The sequence below is a fragment of the Nipponia nippon genome, unplaced genomic scaffold, assembly GCF_047370975.1.
Source record: "Nipponia nippon isolate SJK-2023a ecotype South Korea unplaced genomic scaffold, ASM4737097v1 scaffold_1, whole genome shotgun sequence".
Taxonomy (NCBI): domain Eukaryota; kingdom Metazoa; phylum Chordata; class Aves; order Pelecaniformes; family Threskiornithidae; genus Nipponia; species Nipponia nippon.
Window position 1 is genome coordinate 113,829,939 of NW_028262290.1, and position 19,734 is coordinate 113,849,672.

The 19,734-nt window shown below is 41.4% G+C and overlaps 1 protein-coding gene across 3 annotated transcripts in view; it reads left to right on the top strand.

Moving 5' to 3' along the window:
- BMPER (BMP binding endothelial regulator) overlaps positions 1-19,734 on the top strand; it is a 158,596-nt gene that overhangs the window by 68,912 nt on the left and 69,950 nt on the right. For all 3 annotated transcript variants that reach the window (XM_087767642.1, XM_087767634.1, XM_087767645.1), the window contains exons 7-10: positions 9,065-9,164; positions 12,497-12,606; positions 13,244-13,384; positions 15,657-15,761. In XM_087767642.1, coding sequence (XP_087623768.1) covers positions 9,065-9,164; positions 12,497-12,606; positions 13,244-13,384; positions 15,657-15,761 — 456 coding nt within the window. The remainder of the gene's footprint in view (positions 1-9,064; positions 9,165-12,496; positions 12,607-13,243; positions 13,385-15,656; positions 15,762-19,734) is intronic.

The following is a 19,734-nucleotide window of genomic DNA, read 5'->3' on the forward strand; positions in this document are numbered from 1 at the left end:
CTTTCTCAGGACCACAATGGTACTAGTATTCTGCGTGTGCAAAAAACACGCTGGGGACACTGGAGGGATTTAATAACTGTGTATCTCTGCAAATGGACTGTTCAGAAGGAAAAGCCGTTCTCAGAAGGGAGGCCAGCACTGTGCTGTAATGTGGGAATTGGAAGTGGGGGTGAAGGTAGTCACCGATATCTGCCAAAGTGTGGGGTTTATAGGAGCACCGTTTACTGTAGGACGTAGCAAGAAAAGCTTGTAAGGTAGTATCACAAAGCTTACGCTGCACAAAAAAAAAAAAAAAAAGGAAAACCTTTGTGCAAGTTTATCTTATGAAAAGCAAGTGCTATTTATAAAAATACATTGTGGCAGTGACTATCATTTTGAAAGCATCGGGTTAGGACTTTGAAACATTATGCAAATGCACTGGTGGTGTATACACAACTGTACACCCACTGGACTGTGCTTCATGTGTTCTTGACGCCAATGAAAACAAAGCAGCCTCCAACTGATTCAGGGGAAAAGTCATGGCTGCAAGAACCCAGGACCTGCTTTACAGAGCTACTGCTCTGCTTCTAATAACTGAAGTTAGGAAAGTCCCTTGGATTTAGCCCTAACTTCCTAATTATCTGGGATGGGACGTGAATAAGCTGAAGAAGCTTGTTAGTGGTTTTTAATAGCTTTTCTGGCCACAGACAGTTTCCAGCATAACATGTTTTATTGCAATTTTTCATAGAAACAGTTTTTAGAGGAGAAATAAATAATCATGTGGCTCACGGCAAAGCTTCGATAGTCACTGGAGACCTCTGGTGTAACAGCTAAATTAATCACGAATAGCTGAACTCTTTCCCGCAGTGGCATGCCAGAATTGTTTCCTTGCCAATGTCTTTGCTTCCCTTCTGCTGTCCCCATGAAGCTGCTGCCCTTTACTCCCAAGGTGGTGGAGAGTTCTGCCCCTTTCTGCAGTGTGGAGCTGCCCTCCTGACCCATTCCTGCTTACGCCGTTATCTTGGCTCATTTTTCACCATTGCCCTGTGCAACTTTTGGGACTTTTGTTCAAAATGCTGTCACCCAAAGCAGACTGAAAATCAATGGAAAGACTCCCACTGATTTGTATGACCTTTGATGCAGTCCTTGCCTACATCCTGCCTTAAAACCCACCTCTTCCAGCAGGTATGTATCTTCTAACCTCCAGCATTATTGAAAGGTATTGTGCTATAGTGAGTGCTGTATGGCACTAGATCCCTATTCCTGTTTTCCCTAGCAGCATTCAGAGAGATGACTTGGCCCTGTTTGAGTGTGCCCTGTGCAGCAACTGGCAGGGAGATGAGGGGGACGCATAGCCTGTAGAAGGATGTCTGGTTTATAGGAAACACCAAGACGTGTGGAGGGTACTTGCAGTGGTACCTGTGGCTGTGGCATTTCTGTTAAGTAGCTCTCTATTAATATAGATCTAGTTTTAATTTCAGAAGTCTGAAGCCTTTTGATACTACTACCCAGCATGGACTATATAAGGCGCAGTGGCAGCAATCAGTTTAACGAGACCTGCAGCAAGGAAGAGAGTTTGATTAGTAAGTGTGTGAAACAGCAGCAAGTGTTGGAGGTGATGTGAAAGGATTCACACTAGAGGAAAAGCTGGATATGCGATGCTGGCCAGTCATCTCCATGCCAAAAGTAAGAACTAATGTGCTATGTAGCATTGAGCATTGTCGGCAAAGTTGAGAAAGTGAAGATAACTTTTTAGATACTCTCTCACTGGGAAAAAAATTCTGAGAAGTGATGCTCTGTTGCTGGGAATAGTGCCTGGGATAGTTAAACAGCCCGCAAAGGTGTTTGCGGTGCAGTGCAAATCCAGAAATCTCTGAGAGATACTGTTGATTTTTTTAACTGGCTATCAACTAGCAGAAGAAGGAATAAGCACTTACATTACAGAGTTGAAAGCTTTGCCTTATGCATGTAACTTTAGAGACATTAAAGAGTCCCTAATGAAAGACAGAATAATTTGTGGGACACATTGTTTCTGCTTGCAGGAGGGATTTATTGAGAGAAACAGATCTACCCCTGGAAAAAGCCTGAGCTGTTGAACTGTCCAGGGGAAGGATGAATAAAATAACAGCTCCCAAAGAAGAACAAGTATGTGGGCTCCAGCTGAAAGCATCTAGCACTCAGGTTAGTTGCAGGCCAGTCTGGAACACAGGTATCATGAATCCATGTAGGTACTAGGGAAAAACAAAAGAAAACAAAACAGGAAAGACAGGAAGAAAAATGCCTCATCTCATGGCAATGGTGCAATAGGTATGGGTGCAATAGTTATGTCCCATTGCCCCTGCTAACTTAGGAATAGCAGAAGTAACGAAGCTCTGTTTCTCTAGATGTGTGGCCCTTGCTCCTTTATCTGCCCTGACTGCAACAGACTGAGCTTCCCTCCAGCACCTCCACGACACAAGCACCAAGCAAAAGGCAGGAGGTCTGGGAGATGCTGCCTGGACGGCCAGCCGCTGCCTAACACTGTGGGATGATTTCTGGTGTCTCTTCTGGGAAAGAAGTTGGGGGCTCTCTACTCTCTGCAGCAGTCTGGTTTTGCCAAAAGTTGTAGGAACTTAATGTCCTTGAGATCTTAATGTCATTTTGATTTTTGCTATTTTATCTCTATATACCTTTTTCAGAGGAGTGCTTTGATCATTTGTGGCTGGAGCTGATCAGGGATTCAAAAGCTACAGGTGTGCCTGGTTTGTGCCTGCATAAGCCTTCCTTCCGTAGGAAATCAGCCTGAAAGGGGAAAAAAGTACACACTGCAATTAAACCTTTCAAGGCTTCTAAGTGAAGAGGGGTTATTTACAACATCACTTTCAACAAGCTAAGAGCTCAGTGTGTAAGAACTGGAGGGGAGAGAGGGCTGCTGGCTGTTCAGCTGCTAGACTGCAGCTAGGCTGTTGGGTGAGCGAGCGATTTGATTTCAACCGGATTGTGAAGCCAGATGCAATATAATCCCAGCAACACTTCTGCCCAGTGCTATTAGACTGGAGAAATATGACCAAGTGCTGGTTGCACTGAGTCCCCTGGCTGAGAGCAGAGCGCTGCGTGACCTTCCCCGAGGAGCCCTTCTGCAGTTCCAGCAACTGTGAAATCTTAGGAGCAGTGTCTCTGCCTCTGCATACTTAAAGAAAGCTACTGTGCAACCCAAGATTTGGTTTTCCAGAATGTTCCCCTTCACCCAAGGCAGTGAATACCTTGGTCCTCCACCTCCTCCCACAGGAGAGTCGGTGCAAATTGTGTTTCGAAACTTGAAAGAACCAGAACCAGCAGCTCCTTAGCAGTCCGATTTCGAAGTGGAGAGCTATAGCCCAGAACAGCGTATTTCACTTTCTAGGAGGATGCTTGTGATATTTCAGCAAACAAACACAGCACGCCACTTCCCTCTGAAAAAGAGAAAATTTATTTTCTTCATCTAAGCAATCCTAGGAAATGTGGCTCTCGAGAAGTGGAGTAGATGGCAAGACTGGATTGGCTTGGCACTTACATGAGTCACTTTGTACACATGGTATTTGGTTGATGGAAACATGACAGTATTTAGAGGCTTCATCCTACCCTAAATTACTAACTAATGGATAATTTAGTTAATTCCTCAGCAGCTGGATACAACCACATACAGATTAACTTCCAAAAGAGGGAAGCTTTTCGGTTCCTGGTTTTAGGTCAAGATGTTCTAACTCTGTGACACTTTGCAGCCACACTTGCAATTTGCTAGGAGCTCAGGGACATGAATTTACATTAGTTGGAGACGACTAATCAAACTTTCTTATTAATACAAATTGTTGATGACACAAGCAGTACACATAACTACTTGTATCGTAAGGCTGAGCATGGAGGGGGAGGTAGTAGAGTCAAACACTTACCTGCTAGGAATTGATGGAGTTCTTTAGACTTCCCTTGGCTGTGTCAAGGAATGCCTTTGCATCAGACTGAGAGAAAACAGTGGGAAAGGATAGTTTAAGAATTGTGCCTTTACTTTGCCCCAGAGTTTGCTCTAGAAATTTATTCAAGAATCTTTCAGCTTGCCGTTTCTAATCTGTATAGATTTTAGGTAATTTTAAAAACATTTAAGACAATAATTTATATCCACACTGATATAAATTGCATGATCTGGTATTAAAATAAAGGTGACCTCTTTAGGGCATTTGTTGCACATGCAATTCTTAGGACACCACTTTAGACTGTCACTAGGACCACTTTCGAAAGCCTTCCTATAGCAAATAGGGTTTGAGCACATCTCAGCAAACAGGGTTTGAGATCTAGATCCAGGGTTTAAAAATCTAGCACGCACAAGGCCGTGTAAATACCTGTTGTTTTGAACTGAAGCTCAAGATCTCCCTATTCTGAATTTTATCCAATATTTTCTAAAGAGGCATTTTTAAAATCCTGGTCTAGACAATAGATCAGGCTGCAGGGATGTGGGAAGCTCTGGCTTGTCTATCTGTCTGTTTGCTGAACTGATTGATGTGCTGTTTGCTTTTATGCTGAGAACTGTTTTGCTGCTTTGTGCATTTCTCAAAAATCTTTTCCCTCCCCTGACCCTTCCAGGGAACTCTCACTGTGCATGACACAGCTGTTTCAGGGACCCTGAAACACTGTGTAAGGGTGAAGTTACTCACAGAGGCTGTCTGCCACATACTGCACCAGCATTGTTATAAGAACCAGAGTATTTTTCATCTGATTTGGGAGAGAACACCTATTTTTATTTCCAGAGTAAAACCACACTCTAAATACAGTATCCTCTCACTTTTGTGCCTGAAGTCTACTTACAAGACACATCAGGGACTGTACATCAGCTTGTAAACCCAAGGTATGGGTTTACAAGCACGTGATTCCAGGGGCGTCTTGAAGATGTTTGCATAGTACATGTTGCTGACTTGTTTTACGTATTTAGTACACGTTTTGGAGGTAGTGGAAGTCTTTACTATCACGCAGTAGTTAATACATTAGACAGAGCTCCTGGTGACCAACAAGCGTATACAAGCCAATACACTATCCAATTCACTTAGGAAGCCTTATACACATCAGCAAATGTGGTGTAGTGAAACAGGAGTCCTGGTACGCCTTAATCTTTTATTTCCAGAATGGTAATACTCATCATTATCTGAATCTCAAATGATATGTCTATCTCTTTATCAGCAGACTTATATTCATTGCCTTTATACCATCGCTGTCACAAAAACGATGGTGGCTGTAGTCACCTGCACTGTGCTAGAGTGGTTGAAGACAAACAGTCATACAGTTGCATGTTTATTTGGCTTCTCTTGCCACCGGCATGGGGCAGACTTGCTCAGTAGTGACCCTGTTGAACTTTCAAAGGTATTTTTCATGCTGGTGGCGTAAAATCTTTATTCATAGCTGGAGACAACCTTGAATATCTGTCTTAGTTCTTACAGCAACCCCTGCTGAGGCTACAGTGTGCGTCTGACCTTACTCTAAATATCTGGAATACGTATCCTGGAGTTGAGAGAAATGCAATTTTGATATTTCTTTATAATTTTTTTCCCTGTAAGGATAGCCTCACTGGTAGCAAATGAAACACCACTTCTACAATGAAAGTCAAATGCCTACAATCCACTGTGGGCTGAATCATAATACCAGCACTTGGACAAAATATTCTGCAAAATCAACGGAAATTCTACTTCTGTTGGAGGATTAGCAGACTCTTTCAAGCACAAGGTGAACATAGGGCAAAACTAGGGAGGAATATTTTTTTAGATGATTTATAGCTTCACTAAAGCACAGAGATAAAGCCTGAAAGTTAAATGGAAAATGAGATGCCCACAAGAAACATGGTTCTTGATAATACTAAAATTAACCTTTAACATTAAATAACGTGTATATAAAATATTATTAAGTTTAGACATGGTCATTATCAGTAGCAAACCAATTGGGAGTATGGAAACCTCTGTCCTCCTGAGATTTCATGAATGCTTTCAAAATCTGCTTATGACAAGGGCAGATCTGCTGTTGATGGTCACTGTTCTTGCCCTCATGGTGGATGGATGGGTAGCTACGCTAGCGTCATGCTTTCGTTTTAGGAAAGACTCATCTGTCTTTCTCAAAGATGGACCTCTTGTGGGAGAGCTAGAAAGGGCTATTTCATCTTCCCCTCTCTTCTGTCTCTTGAGAAAGCTGCTGAGACGAGACAATACCTCAGTTCATACTGCCCTCTGAGCTGATGCCAGGGAGCCTCTTGCTTTGTTTTGCAGATAAGAAGGTGGCAGCAGGAGTTACAGTGGTTTTGTTTGTCTCTGAGGTGGAAAGTGAATCTTTTCATTGTAGACTGTAGATTTCTTACAAAATCTGTTACCTCAAGAGGACTGTGGACTGCAGCAGCATCCCCTGATTAAGGCTTCACATAACTATCATTCAAGGATTTATTTGCCTAGCTCTTGAATAGCATTTCTCACAGGAAGCAGATGTCACTTGTACTTTATTGGTTTGCACTGGCTTCCAGTTCAGGTTTGGTGTTACTGGAAGGTGTTGCTTCGGACCTGGAATATTCTGGCTGCCTGGGAGATGTTGCACTTAACAGGGAAATGTGAGCTAAATGCTGTAGACGTAATTGGGAGGTGGAGGAGGCAAGGTCTTTACTGTACAGTTCCCACCCTGGCTTAGGTTGTCCAGAGCCAACCTTTTTGCTCTCCAGAGTTACTTTTCCCCTTTCTTTTTTTGTTGAACTTTTGTTGCACTGCCTTTCCTATACAGCTCTATTCCATGCAATTTAAAGTGATGGCAACACTAGCTAATCTGCTTTGAAAGCTGGTATTCTGAATGCTTTGTGAGTTTTGAATTGCAATGACTGAGGCTTTTAAGAAAATAGAAATGCTGTGTAGGTTTTGACATTTCCTTATAGTGTCCAACGAGCTCTCTCTCTAAGCTCTGTAGGGCAAGTAGAATTATGCTTACTTTAAATGGTACAGGTTGATTTATTTCAGACTGGTTTTGAACTTGCACCCTAGCATGATATTTAAGCCTGGAAGAGCCTGTCTGGGACAGTAGTGAGCTAGAAAGCAGTTTGATGTTAGAAAGCAGCATTACAGCTGGAAGCAGGAATAGCAGTGGGGTATAAAGAGAGAGACAACTGGAGTTAGTTTTTTGCAGAGGAGGAGCCACTATGAAAAGTATAAAAGGAACTATAAACGAAGGGATGAAATGAAGACATATTTCATATTATCCATGACATTTCATATAAAAAAAATTCTATGCATCAGACTGCAAGGCAATGTCTCAATAAAGTTCTAAGCCTGAGCTTTGATTCAATCTGTCAGAGAAGCAAGACTCCAGAGCAGTTCCACAGAGGCATAGGATATGTGAGTATTAAATACAGAAGCAAGGTTGCAAGAAAGGACCTGTGCTCACCATGTGTTGAAGCATTGCTTTATCTTCCATGGATGTATCCCTGATCCTGTCACCAGACTGGCTGAGGTCTCCATGCCCCACTTTCCCATTTTCTGAATTGTCACCAGAGTTTGAACTTTGTCTTGTCTTAGCCTTTTTCTGTGGGCTGAATGACAGCACTGCTTCAGGGAGCCTTTCTTTGGTATTTTCTCTTTCATTCTGCACCTGTGTCTCTTCTCACAGAGCTATTCCCTGAGCATCATAAGGAACATCAGTGAAGAATTCATTTTGTTTTGTCAAGTTTCTGGTCTGACCCTTAATTTAGAGCAGTCATTTCAGTCTACAATAAACTCTGTGTTCCTGCATGCCGCAGTGAAAGAATTATGAGCAGTCCTTAGCCATGTGCATTCAGGATGCTTTGGTGGCCCCATGGGACAGGTAGACTTCAGTGCCTGAAAACTTATTATAGAATGGAGGTACAGTCAGTACGTTATTTTCTGTATAACAGTGTATATGTGGGTCTGCCCGTATGTAAAAGCTTTTTACATGATTCACTGAGGCCATTAGGAGTGGAATGACATACCACCATTTCAAGCACAGAGCTCTTCAAAATGAACAGCTTTTTCCGTCTTTCCCCAGGGAGCCCCAAGAGCCATCCAGCATGTAGGTGGGAGGAGACTGTTCATAAGTCTTCCATTACAGCATCCAGGAACACAAAGCTTAGTGTTGGGATGAGCCTGCATCTCTGAGTGATAAATAAGGCAGGGCAGCTAGATGAAAAGGGCTGACTTCTCTTGCTAAGACAAAGGTGGACTGATTTTTAAAGTTTAACAACCTGGACTTCTCATGAGCATATGGAGCATGTGCTGGTAGATGGTCCAGAGCGCCACACAGTATTCTATAAGCACGGTGAGGTAATCAGGCAACAGAGCAGAATGAGAACAAAGATCTCTTTTCACTGACTTAGTCTTAGACATATATTCTGTGCTTTAATCTTTACTGTGCTTTTTGCCTCTCTTTCTTTCTGATATTCGTTGATACACCACGATATATCCAGTCCAGGTTGCTTATTGTTTTCTTTTTTTTGCCACATTCATTCTCAAAATTTCATATACCCTCTTGGTTTTCAGTCCTCTGAAGAAAGCAGACCTTCTGGGTTTGCATAGTTGGACTTGGAGGCTAACAAGAATGTGCTTTCTTAAGTGATTTTGGCTTATTTGGTTTCTGAGGTCATGGACATAGTGGAAGAACACCTGCTCTCATCTTGCTTCAGCACTTAATCCCTGTCCCAGACAAGCCTAGAAGGGCACGGCACAGGAGGTGAAGAGTAATGTAAAAAATTGCTCAATAACTTTTTTGAACATCCGGAAAGGTTGATGGATAATGACTTTATTCTCCCTGGTTTTCTCATATCCACACCAAGAAATAAGATAGATGCTGTTTCTTCAACTATTACATTCATTGCTTGAGAGAATGAAAAAAATATGAATAATCCAAGGTCTCTGCAAGCAATATAGAAAGTGTTGAAGGACAATTGTACACGTTCCTTGTATGCCTGATGCAAGCAGAAATTTCTGTTGGCAAATACTGCTTTGGCTAAGGCTTTTCAAGACTTGTTACCAGTCTGTGTGGGTGTGTGCACATCTACTTGACATTTTGCTTTATTTTTTTTCTAACTGAGCCTATTTTCCTTCAGGGTGGCAGGACACAGTGTATCCAAGAAGTCTGCCCCATTCTGTCATGTCCCCAGCACCTCAGTCACATTCCTGCTGGACAATGTTGCCCCAAATGCTTAGGTGAGTGATTTTTTTTCTTGGGAATTTTGTAATTAATATGATATGTTTCTGCATAGCATCTTTTATATGGGTATTTCACAATACTCATAAATTCTGGGAGGTGGAAGAGACAGTATTTCTCAGTGAAGTTTATAATCTACAGGTTTAAACAGGTACTTGGGGTCAGTGTGTAGGGTTGTGATGGGTAGTACTAAGCAACCAGCCACAGAAGAGCATTTGAGCATAGACCAGTTGGCTTGTTTAGAGAGACAAATATAGAGATGTTTCCCACCTTCATTACACATGTTTTACAAAGGAGGTTGAGGCGGGCAGAAATATTTCATTGGAATTTGCCACAAGAAAAAAGCCTCACCCTCTCATATTTTTATTCAAGTGTGCATTTGCATTCTTTGTTTTGAGGAAATGCAGGTCAGAGGAAACTTCTGGACTGAAATTGCATTCTTGGAAGCTGTTGTCAGAGAGGCCAGGGACCCAGGAGTCTGCCTCATGGTTGCCTTCTTAAGGTGGAATCACAGTTTCAGCCAGGAATATTTTCAATTATGTCTTTCCAACACATTTTAAAGGAGTAAGTCAGAGGCCTCTAAGAAGGGCTAGTTCTTCCCAGTCATGCCAAGTAAGGCAGTGACTTTTGAGAGTCCTTATTTTGCTCTTACCATGTCCACAGATCCCACAGGTTAATGTTCCTCTGCATGTGTTCCTCTATTTCATAAACAAGGAGCACTTACATCCTACCAAGTAAATTAGCTTTAATTTGGTCTATGAGGTTCTAACCAGGTTTGGAAAATTTTCAGAGCTGATAACTCCCAGTTCTTCAACAGAAACTTTTTGTCATTTTGACTATATCTTTACTACTATCCAAAGCCTGTTTCCAGGGCTAGGTTTAGGGGTACAGAGAGGTCTAGTCTTGGAGGTAGCAAGCCATAGAGAGTTCCAGCTTCTCATAATACTTAACATTTTTGACTGCTTGAAACAAACCTGAATTTATTTATTTATTTATTTGCTAATTGAGAAGCGCTACAGATAAATATCTGCCTGGAACATTTAACCGCAGCACCAGAGAGTAATACAGTAGAGGAATGAAATGGAGAGGAGAACAGTCCAAATACTGAGCTTCTGTTTTGGCTGAGGACTTTTTTCCTTTCCTTCTGTAAACTCCCCTTGTCCTCTCCACCCCATGCTTTTCCCAACTGAACCTTCCCCTCCTTGATCTAGGCATTCAAAACACAGCTTTAATTTTTGACTGCTTCATGGGGATTTTTCTACAGATTCTTATTTCCCTCTTATAAATGCCTGTAAATGAGTTCACTAATACTAATGATTTTCATTTTCTATGATCTTCACTCTAAAGCATGTCATATACCTGTAAATAGATAATGTCTATTCACAGGGAAGTGTTAAAAGTTTTGGAGCAGAGGTAGAGCCAAAGGATGTCTAGCACACTGCATGGCAGTTGGGAAAGAGAAATGTTTTCAGGGATGCTGAGGCATCGTTTTTAAAGTATCATGTGGAGGACCTCCCTGCAATTGAATTCCTGATACTCAGCGTATATAGCTTAGAAGAATGCAGTGGACTCTACTGGGACTTGAATTATTAGTTTAACTAGTGGTTATGAGCCAGCAAAGCCAATCATTAAGCCAATATCTTCACCACCACGTCTTTTAAAGTGGTAGCTCCTTTGTCAGTGGTTTTTTACTAACTATTTGAACTGAGCTGGCCACCTGGAGTTGCACTGGGTGGTTTGCAAGACATGGCAAAATGGTGTGAGAGCGAGCTGGACTTTTATTCACTTGTTGACATAAGTTATGCAGCTGAAGTCCTGGCCTCACATAGAGCAGTGGAAGTGTTGCTACAGGCAGGACTATGGCTAGGCTTTGCCCATAAGTGGTGCATGGATGTAGAGCCATTCCTTTTAGGGCTACTGAGCATCCTCAACTAATTTCTTATGTCAGTCCTGTAAGAGAAATTAAGCCTTTTCAGGAAGACTCACATTCAGTAAAAGGAAGGCTAGTTATGCAGGCACAAATTAGTCCAAGGTAGATAATTTGCAAGAGAGAGATGTTCAAATTGTGTCTAACTGAACAATAGCAATTATTTCTTAACTTTTGCTTAATACTTATTTTAACATTAGATTTGTAAAAACTCAAGGCTAATCCAATGGATTTTGCTGTGTGCTTGCCCTTTGGTTTGCTTATATCTCAGAGGGAAATGGAACCTTTTTCTTTTAAGCTATTCTACATGTATCAAGAATTATTGAAAAGGGAAGGAATGACAGTGTGCCAAGACCTGGGGGTTTGAGAGCTAAAGTATTGGCCTAGTACTTAGTGACTTCTTGTGTGTACTTATAGTGGCCATTCCCTACCTTGGAATTGATGCCTGTTTAACATCAGACCTCAGAAATGATAAGCTGGGAGACTGGCAGCCACTCATAAAAGAACGTATTAGTTGGCTGCCACCAAAAGTAAACAGGGGAAGGTATTCAAAACCAGGAAGATAAGTATAGTGATTTCATGTGAGTTTTTGTAAAGAGCACATGTTTATGTATCATAATGGTCACTTGTTTTAAATAATCTACTAGGAAAGAGGCTGAGGAATAAGAGAAGCTTGCAGAACCACAAAGTGTCTTGCAACTTGGATTGCAGGACTTCAGGAAGGATTTGATATCGATGCTGCTTTCCCTGTATAGTGCTCTAAACCTTGCCTCGTTCTCATGAAACCCAAATATTTTATGGGTTATGGAAACGACATATCTTGTGTTGCCCTCATTCTGCTCATAAACGATGCAAATGCCTGTATTTCTTGCACCCTTGTGTGAACATGGTGCATCAAGCTATCTTAATGAGACCTGACAGCACCTATGTTGTTTTTGCATCAGTGTCACTGAGTTGATTCAGTTTGGCTGCTGTGAACCCCTGAGGTAGATATGCTAAAACCAGTTAAGGCTACTTTATTTGATAAGTTATTGCATTAAGTTAAAGACTGTTTGAACTAGTTTAAGTGTACCTAGCCTAAGAGTTTGCAGTGCTTACTTTTTATTCCTTTAGCTGCACTGTGCACTTTATGATGAGAAGGAGAAGAAAGATTTTTCCAATATAAACACGCCATAAATCATATTTATATTCCCTCCCACGGTAGAGTTTGTACAGATGAATGTGTGCTAGAAGAACAGTGAACTGTTAAAAGTACATATTTTTTTCACACCAAAATGGAAACACATAGCAAATGACACATTGCACATGAATTTGATCTGGTGACAATAAGCCCTACTATTTTTGTTGACAATATGGCATCTTTTCAACCACATTCTGTTTCTATTACTGTTTATTTATATTCAGGACAGAGGAAAGTGTTTGACCTCCCATTTGGAAGCTGCCTCTTTCACAGCAATGTGTATGATAATGGGTCCTCATTTATTTATGACAACTGCACAACGTGTACATGCAAGGTAAGTCCACAGTGCTTTGGTATTGTGCGCTGCTGGTTGTCTGGCTTAGCAGTAACTTGTAGGGCTGTGGAACTGTAAGCCCTGATACTGTTCTTCTTTGGCATCTTGTGTGGTCCCCAAGAATCTGATCTGAAGTGCACGTGCAGTTGTGCTAGGAAAGTTTAAAAAATTACTGACTGCCTCAGCTAAGACATGATGCCTGACTCTGTGTGATGCAAAATGAAGTTACTCAGATTATGTGATCCTCTTTAAGTTTGCATTACAGTGGAAGAGGAGTTTCTAAATGGTGAATTACCACATCTCTGCTGAAGGGCAGTGATTTTTTTTTAGTTCCTCTAACATGACTGTGACCACTTGCACTTTTGCACCTAGGCACAAAAAATGAAAGTGCCACCAAATCAGTAAGATTTTGCACGCCAATGGAAGTACAAGCTGGGCTTTAGCTTCACAGACCATGAAAGATTCCCTTAATGCAGTAAATAATTTTTATTTTCTCTGAGCTGACCTATTCAAAGCAGTTGGGCTGTAGCTTGGGTGGATGCAATGACTGAGCAAGCAGAAATGTTATGGCAAGGATGCACAGGAACACAAACATCTTGGTGATGATTTAATGATTTCCTTTTGTCCTTTTACCTAGGATTCAACAGTGATATGTAAGAAGAGGTGCTTACTTTCCGGTGAATGCAATAAAAACAAAGACCACTGCTGCAAGGAGTGTGTCTCATATATCTCTCCTGAGGAAGTGAAAGTGTGCAAATTTGGCAATAAGATCTTCCAGGTAAAGTTTCAGATGTGGCTCAAGAATAGATGCCCTTGCAACAGCTGAAACAGCATGAGTTTACTGTAAATTCGTATTGTGGCTTGTTTTTTAGCAGCATCCTCACCATCCTGGTTGATGGTGGAACAACTCAGAGGCAAAGCTTTGCAAAATTTGCCATATGCTATTTTTTTTCTGGGTTTGTATAAATTCTGCTGATACACCGCAGTTAAAGATTAGTTCCTCCTTGACATGGCATGTTGTCTCTCTCTCTGTACGCAGAGATTCAAGCTGCTGTTTCATGACAAGTAATGCATTTATAGTAAGAGAGAGTAATGCTCTGCTTTCCCAAAAAACCACTGATATTAATGGAGAAGATATTCTGAGTGGTATGTAGGCTTTATCTGCTGAGCCAAAGAGTCTCTTCCATAGCTGAGCCAACAGGAGCTGTGCAAAGTTCATCTTGGCTGGAAGTTACCCATCTTGATTTACTACATTTCATGTCTCTGCTGAGGACAGGACCCTTGACATCTTATATTGGGATAGCCATGTAATAACTGTTACCTACTGCACTCTCACCCAATATTTTGAAATCACAAGGGATTCCCCGCAGAACACTTCTGCTATTGCTAAGGCCTTGTTTGTTTTTCCAAGTGGTGCAGCTTTTTTCACACTGTGTCAGAAAAAGATTCTGTCACCTCATGGGCCATCTGTGAATTAAAAGACCCTTGAATCAGATCAAATGTTAAATCCGTTGTGAATACTTGGTCTGCTCAGCCAGAATTGCTTCCCGTTTATTCCATCTTTTGTGTACATAGCTGAAGTGTTTATTCTGGAAATTACATGTGAACCTACTGTACGCTGAGACTATACTCCATCTGATTGGCACTTTCACACTGGTGCTATTGTGCTTCAGGAACAAATGCCTGCTTCTTAGGCACCCAACTAAAATATTCTGCTTCTTGTGAAGATTTTATTATATTACTAAGTATTATATGGAGTAAGAAAAACTAACGAGACAGTACACCCATTTCTGGCTTCGTATGCAAAAAGGTAAATCCAGCGTCGCTCTGTTGAAGTTAATGGTCTAACACAGGTAGAATGGGCACAGTGAATGTTTTTGCACTCCTGTACAAAAGCATCTGTGAGACAAAACATCAGGGTAGCTGCATGCAGTCAGCTGTGATATATTCTGGTACCTTAGCAGATGCTTGGAGAGCAGTCATTAGAGGCCCACAAGAACACGTGCTGCATGAGGAACGCTAGGCAATCGTAACATGGCCTGGAAACAAAAGACAGGGGAGAAACAGCCTTTGACCAAGCATGCTGTGGTGAATAAGTTAGGCTCCTTGGCATTTCAGATATAGTCTGTTTTTCTCTCTGGTCAGAACATCATGTTGAGGTGGGCACGTAATTGTTCACAGCTGTCTGGTTGGACTGCCTGTTCCTGTCAGGTCTATCCTCACCCTTCCTTCACAGCAGCCCTGTAAACAGAAAACATGCACATTTTGGCTCTAAGTGGGCTAGCACAAGACTGTAAGTGGGTGAGACAGAATGTTTTAGGAACCACACTTGGCAAATGCAACACTATGTAAAAAGGAGCCAGGGCAGTTCCACAAGCAATCCTTCCCAAGTAAGTGGGGACAAGACCATGAGGCATATTTTGCTTTGCACCTAATACTTTGAGCTGTACATAGACTGTCTTTGCATTTGAGAAGTTCAGCACTGTATCTCTTCTAAACATTTTCAGATGTTTAGCAGATCAAGTATCTGTGAAAGTGCTGTAAGTAATCTAAATTAGAATTCATTATTTGACCATTCCTGCCCTAAGTCAAAATGATGCTGCATCTGGGAATAAATTCACTATATGCTGACATCTTAATCAAATACTTTCACGTGCAACAACTTAAAGACGTCACTCAACCCAATGAATCAGGTTTTTCTAATTATGTGAGCTTAAATGAAAATTTATGGTAGGTGTGATCACATCTTAGACATATACTGGAGAGAAAACAATGCAAATAATCAGAACACTGGTGAAAAAAACAAATGTGATTTGGTTAGTCTTGGAAAAATGAATTTCTGACCTAGAGGGCCAAAGGGAAGAAAACCCTGCTGAATTTGATCTTTCTCTTTAATCCGACTGTCCATGGACAGACACCTCAAAATAATTTAGACTAAACAATGACACAATGCCAACAGGGAAAGTCATCCTTTCTTGTGCAATGATACATTGCTGAAATAGCTTCCTGTTGCCACCCCAGCTGATACTATATCATGTTCCCTCTTGCAGGATGGAGAGATGTGGTCCTCTGTGAACTGCACCATCTGTGCTTGTGTGAAAGGCAAGACAGAGTGTCGCAAGAAACAGTGCATTCCAGTCAGCAGCTGTCCTCATGTGAGTTTTTTAAAAGAACAGAGCTGTCTTCTCTTTTTTTCTCCACCATTATCTTTCTCAGTGTAAGTGGAAGTGTGTGCATGGCAGTGGAAAAGCAGGGCTCTTCTGGCATATTAATTTAGGCTCGTGTTCCCCAAGTGTGCTACTACTACCCTGAATATGGGCTTCCTGCCTCTGTCTTTGCTCTGAAGACTCTGTGCTCCTTTTCTCCTCCTCCCTTTAACTTTCTCTGTCCCAAGTATCGGCCCCGGAACATCTCTTTCACATGTATTTAATAGCTTTATAGAGTGGTGAGATGACTACGTTAATATTTCAAGAGCATGCATATTGTTAAGGCAAGCCACAGGAGTTTGTTGTACTTGCTTTTTTCAGTGCACATGAGGCTTAATACTTGGTTGAAAATGTAAATTAGACAAAGCAAAGCAAATTATTTCAATCAATCCATGCCGCTTTCTCTAAGGTTGCAGCCTGAGTATTTTTTGTTTGAAAGTCTGAAGTGAACTCAAAGAGTGGTGTAATTGTAACTTTACTTAATTGCTTCAAATATTAGCATTACTTGAAACCTCGAGCTAAAGTCAGCCTTTGTTTGTTGGATTTCTGTCACTGGCAAATTATTTTGTTTTAATGGCTCAAGCTTTCAGAAGAGGGAGCTCTAAATAGCACCTCATGTAGGGGCAGATCTTTGAACAGAACTGCAGAAGAGAGTGCCAAGTCGTTAGTATTACACCTTCTCAGTGTTTCCTTCTCCATTCTGGAAGCCAGTGGGGAAAATATGAGTCACAGACACCTAGGTATAAAATTTTAAATGACAAACTCTAGTTTGTAAAATTTTATACATGTGAACTTTTGACAGCCAGAAGCGGTGGTAGAATACAGAGCCTGTACCTTGGCGCTCCCTGTCTTGCTGTGCCAGTGGGCTCAAGAGCGATGCTTGCACCCTCAGAAGAGGGGACATCCTTTTCCTGTCACTCTGACACTCAGGGCAGAGGGCAGTTCTGTTAACAGGCCTCATGTGAGATGTTGCGTACATCTTGGGAAGTGTGAACAAATGGAGCTGCTCTTCTGGGAACCTGATGTGGCTCATGGCAATCAGGTTTGTTCAGGCCATTCACAGTATAAGCAAGAGGTGAGAGCTTGGACCCTTCAGGTCTCTTCAAATTCTTTGTTGGCCGAGAACCTGGCACACACTGCCTCTCGTTTATATTTTCCCTGTGCTGACACATTTCAAACGTTTAAGATACTTCTGAGATCAGATAACTAATATGGCTTAATATAGATCTTAAGTGAAATACACCACTTCAGCAGTACTCATATATAAATTTAAGTATTGAGATGATCACTTGAAGTGGCTTCTAAAATTAAAATAGTGGTGGGTAAAAATTCACCATCTGCAGTCCTGAGGATTAACTCGTTCAGCACTGCTACACAACCTGCTCCAAGGTTAACGTGAAGTCCTAAACTGCCCTAGACCTCTGAGTTGAGTCCTCAGTCAAGGTCCTTAGGGCTGAAAAGACCGGCTTTGTTACCCTGCCGCACCATTCCCTCCAGTATCTAACCAGTCAGCCTGCTCCCCACCTTAAAATGGAGTCTACAGCAAGCTGCACGCAAACCCACCCTCCTCCAAAGGTACACATTACATTTCTGCTCTTCCAAGCTAAATTGGAAGGACAAGCAGGAGAAAGAATGTAAACTCTAGAGTGAGATTTATTTTCCTATTCCAAGTGGGTACCAAGTAATTTTAAAGCAGATAATGTATGCTAATGGATTTAAATCTTTAACTTTTCATGTGTGCTCCACTTTCTTTGATGAGATTCTGTCACAAATCTATAAACATTAATTAAACACACCACATTATTTAAGATAAAGATATATTAGTGATTCTGATACTGAAAGTCTGGATATCATGCATAGAGTTATGCTGCTATCTCTGCAAACTGTAGGGGTGGGAACTCCATTTCTTTTCTCTCTTCACAATATTTCTGGCAGTAAGCAGTCTCTACTGACTATTGAAGACTGCTGTGGAATAAATGCTGTTTAGTGTCCCTTAGGGTGTCAGGCCACATAAAGTTATCTCATTAAAACTGTGTTATGGTACACACAACTGAGTGTAAAAGGAGTGAAGATTCACAAGAAACTTGCAATATTATTCCTTGACTTAAATGATTTACCATGTAGTCTTAATACTCTTTGCATGATATTGTGGTTTTTTGGTTTTTTTTTTTTTGTGATGGAATATTATTTCATTTATCAACATAGATTTTTGCCAATTATCTCTTGAAAGGATGGGTTTCAAAGTGGTAATTCTGCAGTAATTTCCAATACCGTTAAACCATTTGTATTATTCAATGTGTTGGTGGCAGGCTGACATGTTTTTGAAGACTGTTCCTGCCATTTCTTTCATTTTCTTCATAGGGCTAGGCACATTTTTCTGTTTCTTTTATTCTTTTCTTTTTGGAGCACTTAATCCTGTATCAGTAATTGCAGGAAGTGTCTTTCTTAGCTTCTTTTCATCTGCAGTGGAGGGAATACATCTTGCAAATTCAATCCCTCCTGTCGTATTTATAGAAAAATCAGTCCTCCTTGGGCTTCTAGTAAGCCTTGTGGCTTGCGGTTTCTGTTTCTTACTTTCTGACCGCTGACTCCGCATAGATATTCCCTCTCTCAGTTACCTGGAGTGTCAGCCTGCAAGGTGCAGTACACTCTGACCCCCATCCAGCAAAGCTATTAAGCGTGCGTCTAGTCCTGCTGAAGTTAGTAGGCCCTCCACGTGTGCTTAAACACGTGCTTAAATACTTTATAGAAAGGGAGTAATCTCAACACTTGGAAAGACTGAGTTTCAGAGATCCTTTAGACCTTTTCTTACCTAGTTTGCTAATCACTTGCCCTAGCCCTGCTCCAGCCTCTTTTTTGCCTTGTGCCATCTCCTTTCCGATTACCCGTCCTTATAATTTTCCGCCTCACCTCCTCTCCTTACGCCTTTGCATTCCCAACTAACAATGGAAGCCTGTGGTAATGGTCAGTGGTCATGGACATGTCTCTTTTTGTACTGCTAGAGTACAGCCTGGTGAATTTTACAGCATATGGCCTTTTCTGAGCTCCAAGGCTGTGCAAAAGTTAATAGAATTAAATTCACGGCATGTGAAGACATTTGCAGAGTTCGATTCTGTGGGTAAATTTTGAACCCGTGAACTTCAAGTGAGTTGAAAATTTATTCAGAACACGTTCTCCCATCTCTAGCACAGACTGCATTTAATGTTATACACATCTGTTATTATTACAAACAAAAAGTTGCTGTTTTTACTCTAGTGCCAAATGAGGCACAAAAAAACAACAGCTGTTGCTATTGCACAACCAAACAACCCCCTTCCCCCCCACAATTAGTCTTGCCTTGAAAAAATAGAATATAAAAACCTCAGACATAAAATTGAAAACCTCATAAAAAAGAAGAAAAATCCCAGAAAATAAATAGACTCAAATGTGGTCTGCTTATAAATATTCATAGGGAAAAATGGGATCACATCACTTAGCCCACTCCTAAGGGAACCCTCAATGCTAACGAACTCTTGCAGCACATGTTAGCAATAATGGGTTTCCTTATTCTACAAGACAAAAACAGGATCTCAGGCCAACATGGTGGCTCAAGTAACCAGTCTCAGCAGGCTGCCTTGGAGATTCCAATTTCACTTGAATTCTTGCCACTTCCAGCTCGGCTGATGATTTCAACTCTTTTATTGAAACGGAGAGGTAAGGCTGTGCAGTGCAGTGTGTGGCATTCAGCTGCACGTCTTCCATTTGTACAAATAAGTGTTGCCAAGCTCCCTACTTTGGTGCAGTTTTAACAGTTCCTCCTTTAAGGGGTTTTGTCCTAGCAGGTGCTTGGTAGGTCTCACTGTTGCAGTCTGGTCCTCAGCTATTCTCTTTGCTCTGGGGCCTGGTGGTCACACAAACATCTAAGCATTGCCACACTGCCAGT